Raw genomic sequence first — 21,675 nt, 5'->3', positions numbered from 1 at the left:
GCCAGGGTGCTGGGTGAGTGGGGGTGGGGGAGGAAGGAGGCACCTGGAGACTTGGGAGACGCCAGGCTAAAGGGACATCTCTCCCGCCACGAGGATCAGGAGAGACCCCATGGGATCCACATTGGTCCTCAGGCCAGGGTCAGGATCGGGACTCTTTAGGGACCACAAGTCTAGCAGGCCAGTGGCTACTCTGGCCCGTACGCTGTGGGTGGGAGACGCAGTGGCTGGGGGACCCTCAGTGAGTGAGGGGTGATGGCCTTGGCCTGGGGTCTGGCTGGAATGTAGGTGGGACCCCCAGGGGGCACTGAGCTGTGGGCACCTGTGCTCCTAGGGAGGGTTGGGAGGTTGCCCGGAGGAAGCAGGTCCTCAGGGGCGGGGGGCGGGGCAGGCCTGAGAATGGGGACCCTGGCTCCACCCTGACATTGCTCTGGTGACCTGTCTCCCCATAGGACCCCAGCAAGTGTATCTACAAAAGTGGGCGAGGCCTGGCGAGTCTGCAGCCATGAGCCCTCCAAGCCACGCCCCCTCGATGCCGCCACGCCCCTTGGGGCTGCCACGCCCCCGGGCCACGCCTCCTCGGGGCCTCTCTTACCTTCTTCTTGACCTCGGCCTGGGCCCGCGCCTGTGCGCGCAGCAGTCGCTCCTCCTGCAGCTGTTTCTGCAGCTTCGCCTTCTCTTCCCGGAGTCTGGGTGCAGGAACGGCGAGGTTAAGGACCAGAGGCCCGGAGAAGGCTACCAGCTCCTCCCCACGCAGCCTCAGGCCTCGGCGCCCCACCTCCCTGCTGGCTCTGGCCCTGGTTGGTTGGGAGGGCCTGGCTCAGGGCTCATCTCCCGCTGGAAGGCCCAGGTTCCTGGCTTCCCCTCCCTGGTCACTGATGCATCGCCACCCTTGAAAGCCCAGGCCCCAGCAAGGTCAGTAGTCCGGAGTCCTCCTGTCTGTACTTGAGGCCACCAAACCTTTGTCCAGTGCCTGCCTAAGCAGGGTCTGGGGACCCAGGGGGAGAGCCCTTGTGTGTGGGAAAGACATGGCTGATCACAGATGGCCGTGCCTCAGGACTCTGCTGGGACGGAATGACCCAGGTGACCAGGAACTGGCCTGCACCCCACTGGGCCCATGGGGCACACCCTTTGCTGATTCCCCTTCAGTGGCTCCCAGGCCAGCCCTTTCCCTCCCTGGGCTCAGGCAGTACAGCTTTTTGCCCAGAAAATGCCTCTCGCTCTCCCTTCTCCTTGGCGGCTGGGCGTGGGAGGTGGGGGGGTCACCCATCACTTCGCTCCCGGGGTCCCTAAGGCCACCACATGCCTCTCCCAATGGAGGGACCTTCCCCACTGGGCTGAGCCTGTGGCCCCGTCTGAACCCCAGACACCCCCCTCCTAGCGGGGAGCCCCAGGGCGTGCCCCTGTCCTCAGGGCCAGCCCAGAGCTGGCGGGGGTGTGCAGGGCTCCCCGCCACGCACCGGAGGCGCCTCTCCTTCTCCTTGGCTTTCTCGGCCTGCTCGATGCGGGCTGGGGGCACGCGCTCCAGGTTCTCAAGCAGCTCGTCCAGCTGGTGCTCGATGGTGGCCAGCATCTGCACGGTGCCCAGGCTGGATTCTTGCTGGCCACCCACGCAGTGCCGGTAGACGTCCAGCACCTTGCAGTTCAGACTCTCCAGCAGCTTGTCCTGTGAGGCGGGCAGGCCTCCCTCCAGCGGGGCCGCGCAGGCCCGGGCTGCCCCCACACCTCAGCCAGCTGACCTCCTGGGGCTCTGCCGAGCTGGCAGGGGGTGCTCGGGAAGTCAGGGGGCACAGAGCTGGACAGTTGGGCTTCTCTTGGGCAGAGGGCCGCGCCCTGGGGCTCTATGGTCAGCCAGATCCCGGGTCCCAGTGCCTATTGGGGCTCCTGCCTGGACCCGGGGTGCCCTCTGAGGCCCTGTGACCTACTCTGCCCCTGCGCTGCCCTCAGCTCCCCCCGGGATCACGTTCTGTGGCCTGCTTTCTATAGTGCTGGGCTAGATCAGCCCCCCACCCCACCCCCGCCCCAGCCTGTTCTGATGTTCAGAAGACACAACACCCCTGTCCCCGGGGGTGGCCAAGAGGGCGGGGGAGGGGCAGAGGGCACAGGGCACAGCTAGTGCCCGATAGTCTGGGGGTAGATGCCCAGCCCACTCTCGGGCCTCCGGGTACTTGGCCCAGTGCCCAGCAGGCAGGAGGCTCTCAACAGCAACGACCTAGGAAGCTGGGTGCAGGCCCCGGACCCCTGGGCTCTGTGCTCTCTTACCCTCCCGGCCTGGCTGGGGACATGCCTGCCTGCCTCCCTGAAGGGTCACCTCCAGACACACTGAGTGCTTAAGAAGCAGATGAGTTCACGGAAGGAAGGAGGGATGGAGGAGGCGTGTTGGGGCGCTACGCATTCACGGGCCATAAGCTCATGGCTCTGATTTGGGCCCAGGCCTTTGCCCAGCAGTGCCCGTGGGTCCAGCCCAGAGTCTGGCGAGTGGCAAGGACCACAGCAGCCCCGGAGAAGCACGCGCCTCCGGGCTGGCTCTCCCGCGGTCTGGGCCCCTCTGGCAGGGATGACTCCACCCTCTACTGGGGCTATGGCCACGTGCCCACCGCTGCCATCTGCCCGTCCAGGGGCCCTACCTCCTGATCACCCTTGAACTCGCCAAAATGGAAGACGCGGGCTTTGAGCTCTAGCTCTGCGGCCGTCTCCTCCTCCTTGGCGATGGACATCATCAGCGTGGTGATCCACTGCTTCAGCTGGTTCACCTCCCGGTCCCTGAAGGGCACCAGCACCTCTGAGCCTCCTGGCCCTGCCGCATGCTGAGGGCCGAGAGCCCCAGCCTCAGAGGCCCTGGTGAGACGCAGGGGAAATCTAACATCTTTAATAATCCATGCTAAAAAAGGGGGGGGGGGACCAAAATCTGCCTTATTGAGGTATATAATTCTCCATAAAATTCTTTCGAAATGTCCAATTTTTTTCCTGACCATCATAATCTAGTTTCAGGACAGTGTCATCAACTGGAGATAAGCCTGCCCCCTCCACTCCATCTCTCCTGGACATAAATACGGAGCCCCGGCACCTGTCCCTTCGTGTCTGGCTCTCTCACCCGGCACCGTTTTCAGGTCCGTCTGTCCTGTAACGTGCCTGGTCAGAGCCTCGTGTCTGCTTACGACCACTGTGGTCCACCGTGTGGGAGACCAAGCTTTGCGGACATTAGGCAGCTTCTACCTTTAACCTCTTGGGAGCAATGCTGCCATGGACATTCACTGGACAGGGTTTTGCGAGCCCGAGTTTATAATCCTCTTACGGGCTTCCCTGGTGGCTCAGCTGGTAAAGAATCTGCCTGCAATGCAGGAGACCTGGGTTCGATCCCTGGGTTGGGAAGATCCCCTGGAGAAGGGAGAGGCTACCCACTCCAGTATTCTGGCCTAGAGAATTCCATGGACTGTATAGTCTACGGGGTTGCAAAGAGTCAGACACGGCTGAACGACTTTCATTTTCACTAGGGATAGGATTGCAACAATCACCTTTTATATGAAACATATTAAATTTTTCTTAAGTCTTTCATGTTCATGGCAGACATGCATTATCTGCTGGGGTTTCTGGAGCAGGAACCCTGGCTCTTATACTTGACATGGGTCTGGCCAGTATGGGCAGCAGCATGCCAGTCCTGACCAGAGTGAACAGGACACTGGTCACTCAGCCAGCTGTGCCTGTGGGGCCTAGAGGTGCCCCGTGCCCTATGGTGGTTCTGAAGCTCCACCCAGGTGGACAGAGCTACCGACACTTTCCTGTGTTTAGGCAAAGTGCCACGGGAGCGGCCCCTTTGCCCTCTGTCTCGAGCACGGGCGCCGGGGTGCAGGCCTCCGCCCCCTGGCAGCCCTCCAGCTGCAGCCCCATGGCTGTGGGGCTGAGGCCAGGAGGCTGAGTGTGAGGCGGGTGGAGCTGGCCCGCCCAGCCCCCCCAGGCTTTCAGAGGCGGGTGGCCAGGGGGACCACCTGCAGCTCACACACACCCCCCCCTCCAGGCCTGGGCCCTTATGGGGGGCAAGCAGGTCACCTAGGATAAGAACAGAGGCCAGACCTCCCCTCAACCCTGAGTGTCCACTGCAGAGTCAGCAGGACATCGCCTGGTGGTACCTGACTGCCAAGAGTCCAGCCTGTTCCTTAGAGCTTCCTCCACATCCACTGCCTGGACACGAGAGTGGCCCTGCAGCCAGCGCTCCTTCTACACGGACCGGATTGTTGCGGGGGGCGGGTGATTTTGTTCTTCTATTTCTTTCCCAGGTGTTTGGGATAAAAAGATGCCTTTTCCCCACTGTGTATGTGCTCAGTCACATCCGACTCTTTTTGACCCCATGGACTGAAGCCTGCAAGACTCTCCAGGCAAGAATACTGGAGTGGGTACCCGTTCCCTTCTCCAGGGGGTCTTCCCAACTCAGAGATCGAACCCGAGTCTGTTGTATCTCCTGCACTGGCAGGAAACACAGTTTTTCCTGAGAGCTCATGTTTCAGCATTATTCCGGAGACTCTTGGTAGGAAATTATCCAAGGCAGGATGTCGGTCAACAGGACGTGAGCACACAGTCAAAGCTGTGGGCTGGCTCCACCTCAGGACCTCTGCATGTGCTCCCTCTTCCCCCAAGAGTCCCTGTGGTGTCCCATCACTCAGGAAGTCCGTGGCTGAAAGGACACCTTCCCTGGGAGCCTCCCCTACCCTCTCCCATCTGCTGCCAACCTCCACTCCAGCCTCCTCATAGGACTCTCTACTCCTAGCACGTGTTACTACCCACAAGGCAAATCTGCAAGCCTCTAAGTTGGCTCCCCTGGGCTGCCAGCTCATGGGGCACGGTTCACCTTATTCATGAAGGGCCCAGACCCTGGCCTGATCCAGAATGGGTGCTTACTCAAGGTTCGGGAGTAAAGAGGTGATCCCCTGCTCCCAGCTGGCCTCACCTGGAGCCAGACCCTGCCCAAACGGGGCCTGCAGGGCTTGGTGTCAACAACAAAACTGACGCCTCTCTGTTCCAGAAAACTTACTCTGAGCCAATGCTGGGCAGAAAACACTACATGACGAAGGCTGGAGAGTCAAGTAGCTTGGCCCATATTACTACTATTAAATAACAGAGAACAGCGCTAATCTTTATAATCGTTAGTAAAATAACTGTGCATGTGCTCAGTCGCTTCCGTCCTGTTGGACTCTACGACCCCATGGACTGCAGTCCACCAGGCTCCTCTGTCCATGGGATTCTCCAGGTAAGAATACTGGAGTGGGTTGCCATTTCCTCCTCCAGGGATCTTCCCGGCCCAGGGATGGAACCCACAGCTCCCGCATTGCAGGCAGATTCTTTACTGCTGAGTAAAATAAACATTACAAAACCACCTTGGGCGGTGTTCGTGGAGATGCCCCCTTCCGACTGAAGGCTGCTTCAGGGTGGGGAGAGGTCAGCCCCTCAGGGCTCCACCCGCCTGGCCCACTCTGAACCTCAGGTCCAGGCCCAAGAGGACACGGCCTCTCCCCAGAGCCGGCAGGGCCAGCACCACGGACAGGGCAGGGTGAGCCGCCCAGCCACGGAGCCCTCCCTGAGACCTACATGCGGGTTTGAGTGTTCTTCAGGGTGAAGCTCAGCTCCTCCAGGGCCTCCTCCATCTCCTGGGTGTTCTGGACCAGAGACAGGTTCTGCTCCTCCAGCTTTGTGAAGACGTCGAGGAGCTGCTGCGGATCTGTGAAGTATAGCTCCGGCTCCTGTGAGCAGAGCCAGGTGAGGCCCCCGCTCAGCAGGCCCGGCCCCGGAGCCCCGCGGGAGCCGGCACTCACCTCCTCATCGTCACTGTCGAGGTCATCCTGCACAGGGAGGGTGGAGCTGGACCTGCGGGGACACGTGGTCAGGGCCTGGGGCACCTCCCCAAGCAGCCTTCATCCCATCCTCTGTCCCCCAGGTGGCCGAGGCCATGGCTCCAGCCTCCTCTCAGCCCCCAGCGGTCACACCACACCGTCAGTCCCTCTCACTCTAGTTAGAATAAAGCGCGGCTCCCACCTCAAGACTCCCGCCCCAGCAGCTCCTTCCTGCAATCCAAGAGCCAACCCGACCTCAGACCCACGGCTCCCACTGCCAGGCCCCTCCCTGGTCCCTGCTCTTTCCCTCACACCTGGGCCTTCGCTGCCCCGCTCCCTCCTTAGGACGTGTCATCGCTGGCCCCTCTCACAGCTGTATGCACATCGATTTTATTGTGTAGTCAGAGTCATGTCCGACTCTGCGACCCCATGGACTACAGCCCACCAGGCTCCTCTGTCCATGGGATTTCTCAGGCAAGAATACTGGAATGGGTTGCTATTTCCTCCTCCAGGGGATCTTCCCAAACCAGGAACTGAACCTGCATCTCCTGCACCGGCAGGCAGATTTAACGCCTGAGCCACCAGGGAAGCCCCATGCACACGATGCCACTGAATCGCCACATGAGAAACCTGCCATCAGAAAGCCGGCCGCCTGCCCGGGTCACCCTTGGCCTGGAAGGTGCCCTTCCGAGACTTCCTTCCGGGACACAGCCTGGGGCCGGGCTGGGCTTCAGCTCTGACTCGGCCTCCTGGCCAAATGCCTTGTGCAGCCCACGACCTGCCCAAATGTGCACAGTGGCCATGGTCACGGGGCTGGCAGGCCAAGGTCCCAGACCTCTGCTCCCAGGGACCTTCCCTGCCGCCGGGAGCTCCAAGGCTGAGGACATCTCGCCAGAGGAGGCACGCACATCGGCCCCCAGAGCTGGAGACCACAGCCCTGCCCGGAGGGGTTACGGGGACCAGAGCTAACCTCTGCACGTGCCTGGCCTTGGGCTTGGTGATTCGCCAAGCGCGCCACAAAATCAGAGAGAAAGGTACAAGACCCAAGTCTGATCGTGTCGGCACCCTGCTGAAACCTCCTGGCCTCTGCAGCCCCGGACCCCAGGGCGGGGACTCGAGGCAAAGCGAGGGTGCAGCCCTGCCTGGCTGTCAGGCTCCCGCGCCCCTCCGCACCTCGTGGGGAGCCCGCCCAGAGAGGCTGGGGTGCACAGTGACTGCTGGAGGAGCAAGGGCCCCGGAGGCGGCGTGGGGCAGGCGTGTCCTGTGGTCAGTCATCACGGCATGTGGCGGGGGTGGGGGCAGGGGTGTCAGGGAATCACAGGAAGACATTCAGGACAGGTCCCAGGGTGGCTCAGTGGTCCCCGAGGGGGTGTTGCAGGGGCTACGGGGTGAGTCACCGGGGCTGGATCTGGCTGGTTGGTTTGTCCCTTACCGTGTTTTGCATAAGACTTGAAAATAACTGTCACGACTAAAGTTTGGGATATTGTATATGAAAATCCAGACTTCCTGCTTCCCTTTCAAGGTTTAGGGGCTCTGTCAGCCCCCGGCCAGCACTCTGGACTCTGAGGGTCCAGGCAGGTGGGTCCTCTCCCAAGCATCCCCCCAGCTGCCTCCTCCATGCACCTTTGACTGTCCCAGCAGCACCCACGTGGGCCACCGCAAACTCAAGTTCACCAAATCACACGAACATAAGTGTCTGCTCAGGAAACACCTCGATTTTCAGGCTTACGTTTAACTCTAGACCCTCCAGGCTGGACATGGCCCTTCCTCAGCCTCTCCCCTGTTCCAGGCACCCCAAGCTGGTGCCACTGGGGGCCACTCCCCAGCAGGCCAGTCTCCTCACCACTCCCTCCCCACGCCCACTCACCTTTTGAACTCCACCCCGCTGGGCATGCTGGGCAGGGTGCCCTGCTGCTGGCTGGCAGTGCTGGGCAGTGCCTGGTGCAGCCGCATCATTTGCAGGAGCTTGGCAGGCCTCCTGGAGCTCTGCCCCTCTGGGGGAAGCAGAGGGGGCTGTCCACCTGCCCACCCCCCGCCCAGAGAGAGGCTCCTCCAGCTGGGGGCCGCCACATACCTCTGGAGCTCAGCTTGCCCTTGGTCTCTGGTCCTGTGGGAAGCCAGGAGAGGCTCAGGGTCCCAAGTACTTGCCCAGGGTCTCCCCAAGTGGCAGGACTGCTCAGAGAGCTGGCCAACCTCCCAGAGCCTGTGGGCTGAGCAGTGGGGGTTGGGGGGGCTCTGGGGGATGGAGAGGCCTGACCCAGGGGTGGGTGCTCTGGGGGATGGGGAGGCCTGGAGCGGGGTGGGGGGCTCTGGGGAATGGGGAAGTCTGGGGGGGGGCTCTGAAGGATGGAGAGGCCTGGGTAGGGGGGCTCTGGGAGATGAAGAGGCCTGGAGGGGGGTGGGGGGCTCTGGGGGATGGAGAGGCCTGGAGAATGGTGGGGGGCTCTGGGGGATGGGGAGGTCTGGGGGGGCTCTGAGGGATAGGGAGGCCTGGGGGGGCTCTGGGGAATTGAGAGGCCTGGGTGGGGCTCTGGGGGATGGAGAGGCATGGAGGGGGTGGGGCTCTGGGGATGGGGAGGCCTGGAGGGGGTGGGGAGCTCTGGGGGATGGAGAGGCATGGAGGGGGTGGGGCTCTGGGGATGGAGAGGCCTGGAGGGGGTGGGGCTCTGGGGATGGAGAGGCCTGGGTGGGGCTCTGGGGGATGGAGAGGCCTGGAGGGGGTGGGGCTCTGGGGATGGGGAGGCCTGGGGGTGGGGCTCTGAAGGATGGAGAGGCCTGGGTAGGGGGGCTCTGGGAGATGAAGAGGCCTGGAGGGGGGTGGGGGGCTCTGGGGGATGGAGAGGCCTAGAGGGGGTGGGGAGCTCTGGGGGATGGAGAGGCCTGGAGAAGGGTGGGGGGCTCTGGGGGATGGGGAGGCCTGGAGAAGGGTGGGGGGCTCTGGGGATGGGGAGGCCTGGAGGGGGTGGGGCTCTGGGGATGGGGAGGCCTGGAGGGGGTGGGGCTCTGGGGATGGGGAGGCCTGGAGGGGGTGGGGCTCTGGGGATGGGGAGGCCTGGAGGGGGTGGGGCTCTGGGGATGGGGAGGCCTGGGTGGGGCTCTGGGGGATGGAGAGGCCTGGAGGGGGTGGGGCTCTGGGGATGGGGAGGCCTGGAGGGGGTGGGGCTCTGGGGATGGGGAGGCCTGGAGGGGGTGGGGCTCTGGGGATGGGGAGGCCTGGAGGGGGTGGGGCTCTGGGGATGGGGAGGCCTGGGTGGGGCTCTGGGGGATGGAGAGGCCTGGAGGGGGTGGGGCTCTGGGGATGGGGAGGCCTGGAGGGGGTGGGGCTCTGGGGATGGAGAGGCCTGGAGGGGGTGGGGCTCTGGGGATGGAGAGGCCTGGAGGGGGTGGGGCTCTGGGGATGGGGAGGCCTGGAGGGGGTGGGGCTCTGGGGATGGAGAGGCCTGGAGGGGGTGGGGCTCTGGGGATGGAGAGGCCTGGGTGGGGCTCTGGGGGATGGGGAGGCCTGGAGGCGGGTGGGGCTCTGGGGATGGAGAGGCCTGGGTGGGGCTCTGGGGATGGGGAGGCCTGGAGGGGGTGGGGCTCTGGGGATGGGGAGGCCTGGCCAGCGGACACAGGTGCACCCGCCCCTCCTTGCTACCTTTGTCCCCCACCGAAGACAGCAGCAGGCTCTCCTTGAAGGCCTCCACCACCTCCTTGGCCTGTTTAAGAGCCACGTGCTTCTTCTCCTGCTCCTCCAGCCACTCCTTGGGTGACAGCTTGTACAGGAAGTCCTTGTAGACCTTGTACTGCTGCAGCATGTCCTCAGATTTGGAGATTTCGCTGCACCCGGGAGGGGACAGGCGAGGTCAGGCTCCATCCCTGGGCCCCTTGGAGGGGAGGCAGCCCGGACCCTGCATGTGGGCGAGAGGGCCGGCCTGCGGGGCAGCACAGCTCAGTCCCCAGGTCACCGCCACTCCCAGGGCAGAAGGGCCTTGGGGTGAGCCCTGCCCCACGTCTCGGCCTCGGCCACCCGCAAGGCTGGGGCTCCTGGACATGATTAGGGTGCAGAGCGGTGTGCCACACGGAGCTCCCTGGGCCCTGGGAGACACAGAGGGGCCAGTGCGCCCCCTGAACTCACCTCTTGATGTTCATGATCTGGGTGGTCAGCTCACGAATCTCCAGGATCTTCTCCATCTTGGCTTTGGACTCTTTGTCAGCCCTGGGGGAGGGGGGCGGAGGGGAAGGGGCTCAGGGGAGCATCCACGCTGCCTTCAGTCAGGGCTGCAGGCGGGGAAGCTGCCAAGCAGGGGCCTGAACTGAGGGCAGGGGTCTGTCCACGGCCACTGCAGGCGGGATGGGGGAGTGGTGGGCGTACAGGCCTGGGCCAGGCCCAGGCAGGGGCTCACATTCTCAGCGCCTGCACGGAGCTGCGGTCGTTCTCCCTGAGAAACTCATCGAACAGGGCTGCGTCCTTCTCCAGGAATTTCTCCGCCCGCTCCAGCTCGGCTTCCTCCTGGGCCGCCAGGCTCTCCAGCCGCTGGATCTCGCTCCGCTTCATGTCCAGGGCGTACTGAGGGCGAGAGTGGCATCATGCGGGCCCCACAGGGACAGGGCACGGGGCCCATGGGGCAGCCAGCCTACCTGGATGAGAAACATCTGCCGGTTCTGGTCCACGTAGCTGTTGATGTTGTTGGGCTCCAGCTTCTTTTCTGCAGTGAAAGGCACGAGGCATCTGGGGATGAGCAGGCAGTGGGAGCAGCACCCCCAGGCGGTGGCCAGGGACCTGTGAGCCAGGAGGTGCGCTACACCCGCCCTGAGGCCTGGGTCACAACAGGGACCACAACAGAGCGAGCTCTGCCCCCAGGCTGTGCAGATACAGAGCAGTCTGCATGGCTGGAGTCTGGCCAGGTGGGAAGTCCCTCCTCGGGTCTGACTGGAGTTGCTCTTGCTTGTAGCACCCTTCTCCCTAGAATGAGGCTCTGGACACCCCACCCTGGAAGTTTCACCTGGCTGGATGTCATGAGGAAAGGTCTATTGGCCAGGACAGTAACAGGATGGGGTGGTGAGAGAGAAAACAAGGCAGCAAGATCTCTAGTTGGGGCGCCCTACGCCTCCAGCAAGGCTTCCCAGGCGGCACTGGTGGTAAAGAATCCACCTGCCAAGGCAGGAGATGCAAGAGACACAGGTTTGATCCCTGGGTTGGGAAGATCCCCTGGAGAGGAAATGGCAACCCACTCCAGTGTTCTTGCTGGGAAATCCCATGGACAGAGGAGCCTGGGGGGCCACAGTCTACAGGGTCACAAAGAGTCGGACATGACTGAGCATCTGAGCACACGTACAAGCCCCCAGAGGCTAAGTCCACCCTGGCAGGGTTCAGCCGGGTGGGAGGAAGCTGGGATGGCCATCAGGGCCGCCTTCTGGAGCACAAGCAGCGAGGCATCGCAGTTGGGGCCAAGGCCCACGGGGCCTCTTTGCTGGCCTTTCCGAGAGCACGGGCTGGGGTGCCCCCGCTGTGGACGCAACGGTGGGCTCTCAGCCTTGTCCTCAAACCCGCTCCTTTCCAGAAGGACGTGCCGCATCCAGGAGGCCTGTTTTAAGTCGAGACGCCTGGCCTGGCCGTCCTGAACTCCTCGAGGAAGTCAGACCTGCTGGGTCCAGTCTTGCCCACTTGGATGCCCCCTGCTACTCCCGGGTTTTAGCAACAACAGGCGGTGGAGGCAGAGAGAAGACACAGGTAGAGTGTCACACTCGACACGTCAAAGACATTCAGGGCTCCCACCCACATACCAAGCCTCAGGGTCAGGGGCGGAGGCCGGGGTCTCTCCATGTTCACATTCAGGGCCCGTAGAGCCCAAGGGGTCCAGGACTCTGACCTCAACTGGTTCTTTCAAGCTTACTGGTTTATACTTCATCGGGAGAACACTGATGCATATGTTTAGTACTTCAGACTTCCTTGTTTTGTCCCTCAGTCGTGTCCGACTCTTTGTGACCCCATGGACTGTAGCCCACACACCAGGCTCATCTGTCCATGGGATTCTCCAGGCAAGACTACTGGAGTGGGTTGCCATGCCTTCCTCCAGGGGATGTTTCCAACCCAGGAATCAAACCCGGGTGTCCTGTGTTGCAGGCAGATTCTTTACTATCTGAGCCACCAGGGAAGCCCTTCAGACTTCTTACCGGGTGATGAAAATAACAACAGCTCACACACAGCTGCCTCTCACTACATGCAGTGAGTGAAGACACTGAACCCCGGGACCCACGAGGCTAGTCAGCAGCAGAAGAGGCAGCAGCAGGACAAAGCTGACTTGCCCAGGACAGACAAGCCAGGTGAGATGCCTACATTCGACACACAGTGAAGCCTGCCCTCACGGCGCAGCTCAGCATTCCGACTGCACACACTGCCAGGGTTTAAAGGCTGCTAGGGTGGCAGTCCATCTGGAACTGATCCTTGCGGCCTGGGAGGCAGAGGTCAGGCATAAAGAAGGCCTGTTGCCCCCCCGACACACACACACCACAACCCCGGATGGCTCAAGCCCGCTAAAAGCACTGCTCTATAGGAAGGGCAAAGGCGGGCCTGGAGACCGGGGCTGGGGACCGCGGGGCACAGAGCGGGGGTGGGGTGCACCTCGGGTCATGGCGAGCTTCCAGGCCACCTGCTCGTGGAAGCTGCGCAGCTGCTCGGCCCACTCCTCCTGGTCCTCCGTCTCGTCCTCCAGCTGCAGCTCGCGGCGCAGGCTGGTGTGCTTGGCAGACACCTTGGACGAGTAGGTCATCTTCTCATGCACCCGCAGCTGCTTCTTCTGCTCGCGGTCCTGCGGGAGGCGGGCCGGAGGGCAGGGCTGGGTGGGGACGGACGGACCGGCCCCTCCCCGCCGCCTGTCCCGTCAGGACATGCACAGGCGGAGGTGCACACTTGGAGGGGTGTGGGGGCCCGCGCGCGTGTGCTCTGTGCAGGGGGTAAGAGCTCGGGTGGGGAGCATCTCTGTGCAGAGAACAGGGTGCAGGCAGGAAGGGCACCAGAGGAACTGGGGAACCCTGGTCAGATGTGATTCCAGTCCAGGGTTGCAGGGACACGCTCACTGCCTCATCCGTCTGAAGGTCATACTTAAACCGAGTGTCTTGGGCTGTGATTTCTAACTGACAAACCAAGTCTCAAAGAAGCTGGATCATCAGAGTTTCCAAGTTTGATAAGGAAGCTCGCTACTTACTGGGGGTGACCTGGGGCTGGGGGTCACTGGGGATCAGCAGCACCCCAGTCCTTCACTTGGGAGGGGTCTCAGGATGGGGGGTGCTTTCTTCCCGGTGGCCTAGTGCCCACCCCTCCTGCCACCCAGGCCCTGAGGATGCTGCTGGCTTGAGCCTGCATGTGGCTTCCCCTGGTCAAATCCGACATCCCACTGGTCCTGCCAGTAACAACGCCCGTTCCCCTCTAATGCGCGGTGGGCCCTGACTTGTGTGTCCTGGTGCAACAAAATGGAAAGAGTCACCCGCGAGGATTCCAGTCGGAAAAGGCCTGCAGGTGGAAGGCACTGGGAGGCTCCTCAGAGTGAGGAGGCTGGGGCTGTGCTGGGGGGGTGGGGTGGGAAGGGCGGGCAGAGGGCCCTGAAGGAAGGCAGAGGGTCCCTGAGGCCGGTCCAGGCTGGCAGAAGGAAGTCCAGGCTGCGCTGCTGCTGGATGGAGGGGAAGTGTGTGTCGGCGTGTGTGTGTCTGTGCGTGAGTGTGCACTCGTGTGCGGGGGTGTGCACACGTGTCTGTGTGTTTAAGTGTGTGAGCATGACAGTGCATGTGTGCATGTGTGTGCACGTGTGTGCGGGTGCACGTCTCGAGCACCTCTCAGATTGGCTCAGGATCTGTCGCCCCTCCATCCAGGCGGGAGGTGGGAGCATGACTGGCACCCCGTGGAATCCTGATCAGGTCTGGGTTGGAGCCGGAGGCCTTACCCATCCCCAAGTGTCCCTGGTCCTGGTCAGGGTGGCAGAGGGAGCCGCTGCCTGAGGAATCTCAGAGGCTGAGCCCTGAGCTGGGGGCACACAGGCCACCCCTGAGGGAGCCCGGGACACTGGCCATGCCTGTGCCTCTGACCATGTGTCCCAGAAACATGGCCCACTGGGTGAGTCCCCTCAGCCTGGCTGGGTGAGGTCCGTCATGATGCAGGGCAGTGGAGGGGCAGACTAGCTGGGCGCATGGGGGTGCAAGAGACTCTGCCGGCGTGAAGACACAGCGTGCGCTGGGGACAGGGCTGACCCTGAGACCCCCACGCACGCAGAGACACAGCTGTGTGTGTGCGTGTGTGTGTGCACGTGTCTGGCCACCAGGAAGTCCAGTGAGAGGGGACTTTGCAAGGCTAGAGCATGCGGGGGGTCTCCCAGGGCCTGGGGCCCAGAGAGGGTGTCAGGAGGGGATGGCGTCTACACCAGGTTCCACAGAAGATGAGGCACGCTGGCTAAGCCTCTGGGACAGACGCTCCCTGGGGGCCCCCTGAAGATAGCCCGGGAATGGCAGTTGTGATGCTGGTAAGAGGAGGAGGAGAGACCCGGGGCCAGGCGGAGTCGAGGTGCCTTCACAGGCAGCGTGAGCCATCAACTGTCCTAGAGCGAGTGTGCGGGGGACCAGTGCTCTGGCCGAGGCGGGCAGGCTCCCCCCAGATACTCACCAAGAGAGACTTGTTCCGCTCCTGTTCTCTGAGCAAGAAGAAGTCCACGTCCCCGGACATGTGGAAAGGATTCGCTGGCTGGTCAGGAACATTCTTGGACGCTGGGGAGGGAGAGGTCCCGTTAGAGAACCAGGGGCGATCTGTGCCTCCAGGGTCCTGGCGTCCCCGCCGCCCAGCGAGGAAGTGCCCACTAAAGCAGGCGCAAAAAGCAGACGCTGTCTCGGATCCAGCTGTGCCTGAAGTCCGTGCCTGGACTTCCCAGCTCTATAAACTTACCTGCTTGGTTTAGCCTGTTCAGCTTCCATCCCTGGCCTCTGAGAGACTGTGTAACACAGATATTGCTACATTCCTGGCCCTCTGTCCTCGAATTTAGTCTCAGGAACCCTGGGGCCATAAGGAAGAGAAGTTCCACCTGCCCTTTGTAAGTGATGCAACCGACTGACCCTGGAGTGTGCGCGGCCTGCCTGCAGGGGGCGGGGAGGCCAGCAAAGTGGCTCCGTCCCTGCAGGAGCCGCCAGGAGCAGCGAGGGCAGAGTGCCGGGCTGCTCGGGAGGTTGGGGCTGCCAAGGACCCCGTCCTGCTGCCCCCAACCCAGGCATGAGGGAGATGTTCCCCCAGCCCAGCTCACCAGGTGTCAGAGAGCATGGAACACAGAGGGCGCCAACCTGATGGCTCAACAATATGGTTGCTCTCCTGCTACCCTCGATTTAGAAGAAACAGGGTTCATCATTAAAAAAAAAAAATCTTCAAATTAAAAGGAAATTTGTATGTGCTCAGTCATGTCTGACTCCTTGCGACCGCATGGACTCTGTCCATGGGATTTCCCAGGCAAGAATACGGGAATGGATTAGCTGTTTCCTTCTTCAGGAGACCTTCCTAACCTAGGAATCGAATTCACGTCTCTTGCATTAGCAGGCAGATTCTTTACCATTGAGCAGCCAGGGAAGCCCAGCAATTATTAAAATAAGGAGACAGACAACCGAGTAGAAAAGTAGGCGGAAGGCTTGTGCCTCATAGCACAGAATCATCAATGCCCCGTAAACACAGCTCGTCCCCTCGCTGGTCACGGGGAACATGGGATGCTAACGCATGCCCAGCGGCCCAGGTAACCCAGAAAGGAAGGGCTGGTGCCCAGGGCTGGAGCGGCGTGAAGTGACCAGAGCCCTCACAACCTGGTGGTGGGCTGTGAGCTGGTACAGTCGCTCTGGTAGATGTTCGTGACAACTTCTGAAGTTTAACATCCCAGCAGCAGTTCCAGTCCTCCTGGTACGTGCAGGGGAAACAGCCTCAGAACAGCAGGTGGTGGACAAGGAGGGGGACATGGAGTCCATCTCTCCCCACAGACGCACCAGCGATGCATGTGCAAATGGAAGGGCTGTCACAGAGTCCCTGCTGAACCCGCCAGGACCTCAGACTCCTAACAGGACCCCACGTGACCAGGCAGGACAAGAGCAGGAAGGAAGAGGAGGGGCGCAGGACTCCTAACAGGACTCTAGGGGGTGCTGAAGGGCGGGGAGCTCCTGCCTCCAGCGAGGCCCCGTCACCGGTGGGGATATGAACAAGGACAGAAGGGGAGCTTCAGGGGCTCCGAGGGTGCCCAGCAGCTGGCCAGTGGCAGGCAGGCCATGGTTTTTCCAGTAGTCACATATGGATATGAGAGTTGGACTATAAAGGAATCTGAGCATGGGAGAATGGATGCTTTTGAACTGTGGTGTTGGAGAAGACTCCTGAGAGTCCCTTGGACTGCAAGGAGATCCAACCAGTCCATCCTTAAGGAAATTACTCCTGAATATTTATTGGAAGGACTGATGCTGAAGCTGAAACTCCAATACTTTGGCCACCTGCTCCGAAGAACTGACTCATTTGAAAAGACCCTGATGCTGGGAAAGATTGAAGGTGGGAGGACAAGGGGTCGACAGAGGATGAGATGGTTGGATGGCATCATTGACTCGATGGACATGACTTTAAGTAAACTCCGGGAGTTGGTGATGGACAGGGAGGCCTGGTGCGCTGCAGTCCATGGGGTTGTGAAGAGTCGGACATGACGGAGCGACTGAACTGCACTGAACTGATGGGGACAGCAGACCATCAGCCATCCTCGGGAGAAAGGAGGGAAATGTTCTAGATGGCAAACGGGGTGGAGGCTGTACCCAGAGTTGTACACATTTATCAAAATGGATCAAACTGTAACCTGGAGGCTGTCACCGCACTGCATAGGAATGGTGCCTCAGTGAAGACAGACCGCAAGCCACAGTGCAGACCCCTGACCCTTAATGTCATGCTCAGCTCAATGCAAGCATCATGGGTGGAAGAGACTGTTGGGTGAACGGCTGGAATCAGCAATGCGGGATCAGGCTGAGCCCAGCGCTCACAGGTGGCTTCCAGGGAGGCAGGTGAGAGCACAGAGCCCACTGGGAAGGGGTTTGTGCACACACAGGCAGACACAGGTTCTCTCAGGAAGCCTGGTTAACGCTGAGCCAGAGGAAATGCAGGACCCACAGAAACAGCCTCAGTGACACCACCAGGAAGGGGGCAGACGTGCTCGCCACAGGGACAGGCTATCGGATGAGCACACCGTTTCTCCACCAGAAGCCCAGGGAGCAAAAGGACACGGAGGCTGCACTGCTCGGTTAGACAAGACTGAGGCGCTCAGATCTCAACTGACTGTGGATGAGAACAAATCTGTGGGAAGACGTTCCTGAGACAACTGGGTAAATCCGATGATGGTCTGGTTCACTGCTTCTGGGCATGTGAGAAAGATCCTGATATTTGAAAAATGCACACTGCAGGAATGAAATGACGTCTGGAGTTTATCCTGGCAAAACCTGTAGCAATGTGGATGCAACCAGAGATTATCACACTAAGTGAAGTCAGAAAGAAAAAGACAAATACCTGATGATATCACACAGACGTGGCGTCTCACATAGGCCACAGGGACCTCCCTGGTGGTCCAGGGGCTAAGTGTCTGTGCTGCCAAAGGAGGGAGCCCGGGTTCGATCCCTAGTCAGGGAACCAGATCCCGCATGCCGCAACTACGGCTTCACATGCTGCCAACTAGAGACCCTGCGTGCCACCATGAAGACAAAGATCTCGTGTGCCCAGCTAAAATCCAGCGCACCCAAAAAGGGCTTCCCCGGTGGCACTGGTGGTAAAGAACCCGCCTTACAGCAGGAGATGGAAGAGACGCAGGCTCCATCCCTGGGTCGGGAAGATCCCCTGGAGGGGGAAATGGCAACCCACTCCAGTATTTTTGCCTGGAGAATCCCAGGGACAGAGGAGCCTGGCGGGCTACAGTCCACGGGGTCGCAAAGAGTCAGATGTGACTGAGGGAGTAACACTTTCACTGTACAGCACAGATAGTCAATATCCTGGGATAAACCATAATGGAAAAGAATATAAAAAAGAATGTATATATGTATATAGCTGAATCACTTTGCTATACAGCACAACAGTGTAACTCAACTACACTTCAAAAAAAAAAAACAACAAATTTTGAAACAGTAAGATATTCTGGCAAAGACAAAAAAAGTAAAAAGAGGAGAAGAATAGGTGAAGCAAACGTGGCTAAATCTTATCTGCTTCCTATCTGGTGACGAGCACACGAGTTCACTGACCTTCAGTCTCTACTGGGCAGGTTTGGATTTTGATAACTAAAAGAAAGAGGGAGTGGGGGTGGGCAGGGTGGACAGGGCAGCCCAGCCCCAGGGTGGGAGCTTGGCCAGAGAAGGCAGGCTCAGGGAACATGCTCAGAGCTGCACACCTCTGCAGGAGCAGCAGACTGGCTTGTGGGGCCGGGTTGGGGGTGGGGACAGCCTAGGAACCAAGAGGGAGTCCAGGAAGCCAAGGCATGGAGGACACAGCAGGGCCCAGAGGACAAGGTGTGTGGCTGCCAGATGCATCCCTTTCTATCTCCTAACAGGTGGCAACCTTGCAACTCAGTGAAAAGCTACATTTCTCAGCCTCCCTTGCAGATACTGATGGCCCCATAACAAATGGAGTGTGGTAAGAAACTGTTGGGTGGGGCTTCTGAGGAAGATCTTTTCCCAAGGACGGCTGAGTTAGCCCTTCTGTTTCCTCCTTCTCCTTGTCTGGAAGCAGATGTGATGGCTGGAGCTACCGCAGCCATTTTATGACCAGGCAACAACCTTGTGGTTGAAAGACCTGAAAGTAAAGAAGGTCGAGCAAAAAGACTTAGAACCTGTTGCCTGGAAGATTTTGCAGGACTGCTTTTGGTAGAGCTCCACAGAGCCCTGGCCTGCCTCCACACTTCTCATTACCGGAGGAAAACTCAATCCTACTTCGTTGCTTAGTTCCTGTTACTTCAGGTCTCAGTAATCTAGTTTCTAATGAAAACAGAAGCTTTTCTCACTGTCCTTCCCACCAGAAGCTACGTCTGAGGCCATCTGGGGTCTGAGGGTGAGAGTTCGCCTCCCGCTGATGGGCGTGCACCCCCAGGTCCCTGAGGGTGAGAGTTCGCGCCCCCCCGCGATGGGCGGGCACCCCCAGGTCCCTGAGGGTGAGAGTTCGCCCCCCGCTGATGGGCGTGCACCCCCAGGTCCCTGAGGGTGAGAGTTCACCCCACCCCGATGGGTGTGCACCCCCAGGCCCAGAATTACCTTTGCCGTTTTTCGCATGCTTCTTCTTTTCTTCGGAGCCTGAAGCACTATTGTCCGTGGGTTCTGGGCCATGCTCTGGGGAGACACACCGGTGACAGCCACAGCAAAAGAGGCAGCAGCGTGGGGCAGCTGTGCACGCGGCATGGCCCAGCCCTAGGGCCTCAGCTGCCAGGTGACCCTTAGCTCCCACACCTGAGATGATTACACTGACTTTGCCAGGAAGTTTTGAGGACTGAGCAAAAAAAGGGCCACAAAAGTTCCAGCACACGTGCCTGACCCATGACGGCATCTTGTGACTCCCGTTGGGCACCCCTCCCCTTTGCTCCTAAGGACAGAGCAGGACGGCTTTTCACAGAGGCCACAGGCTCTGCGCCTCTGACGCCCGCCCAGCCAACCCTTCTGCTAGGAGCCTCCTCAGGCCTCCGGGGGCTGCAGTGGAAGACGCGGAGACCCTGTCCCTGCCATTTCCCTGTCAGCTGACACCACGGCGCCTCCTGAGGCAGGCAGGCAACAAAGGGAGAGAGCAGGTGGGTGGCTGCCGTTACCCGCTGGTCACTTGGTCTGTGGAGATGACCCCACTCAGCACTGAATTCCCCCAACGCTCCACAACTCACCACACATCCCCCAGAGGCCCTACAGGAGCCTGGAGCTCAGCAAAATCCGTGCCTCAAGCATCCCCAGACCCACAGCCAGGCCCTCCTCCTCCGCTCAGCACCTGTCCTCACCAGCCCCCACGGCCCCCACGCCCTGACTCCTGAGGCCCAGCCCGCCGTGCAGGCTCTGTGTCCCTCTTCGAGGTGCCTTTCTCGCCACCATGGCGCTTGTCCACACGCCCTTCCTTCATCTGGGTTCTTCCCAGCATCTCCCCCGTGCCCGCCTGTCCAGGACAGCAGGAGCTCACCCCACCCAGGGCCTCCCTGGGTCAGCTCTGGAGCGGTCCCTTCAAGACTCAGGAGACACTGCTGCTTCTTGGTAACAGACGAAACCGAGACACGGGAGGTGGGCTCGGACAGCGCAGGCCCGACGCCCACCTGCCCCAAGCCTGGGCACTCCTGCCCTCCAGAAACCCCCATGGCCCAGGTGCCGCAAGCGAAAGGCGCGGGTCTGTGCTCCTTGATGGGGCTGCGACGGGGGTTGGGTTTCTCCAAAAATAAATCAATAAATAAAATGTGTAAAAATAATTTCCTTAAGACACTGGCTCCAAAGCAAGAGAAGGGGTCCCGTTTCTAAATTCCCACCAACAGACGTGGCAGGGAAGTGGCTCCAGCCCCTGTGTGGCCCTTCAGCAATCATTCAGCCCAACGTGGAGGACGATCCTTGCTGTCCACCCTGGTGTTTCCAAGTGCCACTAGCTCTGCTCGCCGCACGAGGGCCCAATGAAGCCGAGAGACGAGGGGCTGAGGCGAGAAAGAAACTTGAATCAGGAGCCAGCAGATCGAGAAGATGGTAGGCTGGCACCTCAGAATAACCATCTTGTGGGGTCTGGAAAAGACCCTGATGCTGGGAAGGCAGGAGGAGAAGGGAATGACAGAGGATGAGATGGTTGGATGGCATCACCGACTCGATGGACGTGAGTTTGAGTGAACTCTGGGAATTGGTGATGGACAGGGAGGCCTGGCGTGCTGCAGTCCATGGGGTTGCAGAGTCGGACACGATTGAGTGAATGAACCACACAATGGGGTCTGGATGCCAGGTTCTTTTATAGATCAGAGATGGCAGGAGATGAGGAAGCAACATGAAAAGGCCATTAATCTTGCAAACGTCTCCTAGAATGGCAAGTCTCGGGCCGGGGGATGTGTCAGTTTCTTCCTTGCCATCCACAGGTGCACAGAGTTCTGGACAAAGGCACTTGTTTAACAGCCAGGCAGGGGGCAGGATTCTCTGAGGCAGGCCATTCCGTATGATTATAGTAGCAAAAGTGACAGAAAGCAAGTCAAAGAAACAGTTCCAACGTGGAGTCAGAACTGACTTCTCCTTCCAACACTGGCACCACAAGCCACGCAACTCAGGCCGCCCTCCCCACCGCTGCTGGACTGGAGGCTGGAGGCTGGAGGCTGGAGCCACGCCACAAAATGCCAGAGTCCCCCGGAACCCCCCTGCCTCGGCATGAACTTCTCTCCTGGAAGCTGGAGAGTTCCTGAACTCAGGCCACCCTCCCCACCGCTGCTGGACTGGAGGCTGGAGGCTGGAGGCTGGAGCCACGCTATAAAATGCCAGAATCCCCCGAATCCCCCCACCTCGGCATTAACTTCTCTCCTGGAAGCCGGAGAGTTCCTGTCCGGGGTTCTGTCAGCGCCCGCCTGCTGGAGAGTCATTTTGGTGGAGAGACTAACTCCCGGGTCTTCTTGCTTGGTCATCTCCCACGACATCACCCCTTTTCTGGATATCTATTCTATTCAATGCCATCATGAATGGAACTGCCCCTTAATGCCCAAGTTGGACTGTTCATGGCTGGAATATGGAAACGCAACTCATGTTTGTATGTTGATCTTGTATTCTCCTATGCTGCTACATTCATGTATGAGCACACAGCTTTCTCAGGGATTCTCCACATACAGGATCACGTCATCTGTGAGCAGAGTCTTGCTTCCGTCCCCATCTAAACGCT

General features: G+C 60.2%; 1 protein-coding gene and 1 long non-coding RNA gene across 49 annotated transcripts in view; one reads left to right on the top strand and one right to left on the bottom strand.

The window, feature by feature from the left end:
- CFAP100 (cilia and flagella associated protein 100) overlaps positions 1-21,675 on the bottom strand; it is a 79,339-nt gene that overhangs the window by 53,459 nt on the left and 4,205 nt on the right. For 9 of the 48 annotated variants that reach the window (XR_015151976.1, XR_015151978.1, XR_015151980.1 and 6 more), the window contains 14 exons: positions 19,068-19,142; positions 14,452-14,552; positions 12,424-12,610; positions 10,440-10,507; positions 10,205-10,368; positions 9,937-10,017; positions 9,457-9,638; positions 7,894-7,926; positions 7,687-7,813; positions 5,802-5,853; positions 5,578-5,729; positions 2,625-2,835; positions 1,458-1,663; positions 593-686 (listed from right to left, as the gene is read on the bottom strand). Coding sequence is in view for 28 of the 48 variants with exons in the window: in XM_086369020.1 (XP_086225146.1) it covers positions 593-686; positions 1,458-1,663; positions 2,625-2,835; positions 5,578-5,729; positions 5,802-5,853; positions 7,687-7,813; positions 7,894-7,926; positions 9,457-9,638; positions 9,937-10,017; positions 10,205-10,368; positions 10,440-10,507; positions 12,424-12,610; positions 14,452-14,552; positions 19,068-19,142 (1,733 nt within the window). In the remaining 20 variants the exon portion in view is untranslated. Of the gene's footprint in view, positions 1-592; positions 687-1,457; positions 1,664-2,624; positions 2,836-5,104; positions 5,339-5,577; positions 5,730-5,801; positions 5,854-7,686; positions 7,814-7,893; positions 8,030-9,456; positions 9,639-9,936; positions 10,018-10,204; positions 10,369-10,439; positions 10,508-12,423; positions 12,611-14,451; positions 14,553-19,067; positions 19,143-21,675 lie in introns of those variants that run through there. The other 39 variants (XM_086369024.1, XM_086369025.1, XM_086369026.1 and 36 more) reach the window with 32 other exon arrangements.
- Positions 5,620-7,315, top strand: LOC147348799 (uncharacterized). Its single transcript, XR_015152001.1, has 2 exons — positions 5,620-5,745; positions 6,332-7,315. It is a non-coding gene; the product is annotated as an uncharacterized LOC147348799 (long non-coding RNA).

This window comes from Bos grunniens, chromosome 22, assembly GCF_055505025.1.
Source record: "Bos grunniens cultivar Pamir isolate PY7600 chromosome 22, Bosgru_T2T1.0, whole genome shotgun sequence".
Classification (NCBI taxonomy): Eukaryota; Metazoa; Chordata; class Mammalia; order Artiodactyla; family Bovidae; genus Bos; species Bos grunniens.
The sequence above is the reverse complement of the archived record's forward strand: the minus strand, read 5'-3'. Positions and strand labels throughout refer to the sequence as shown.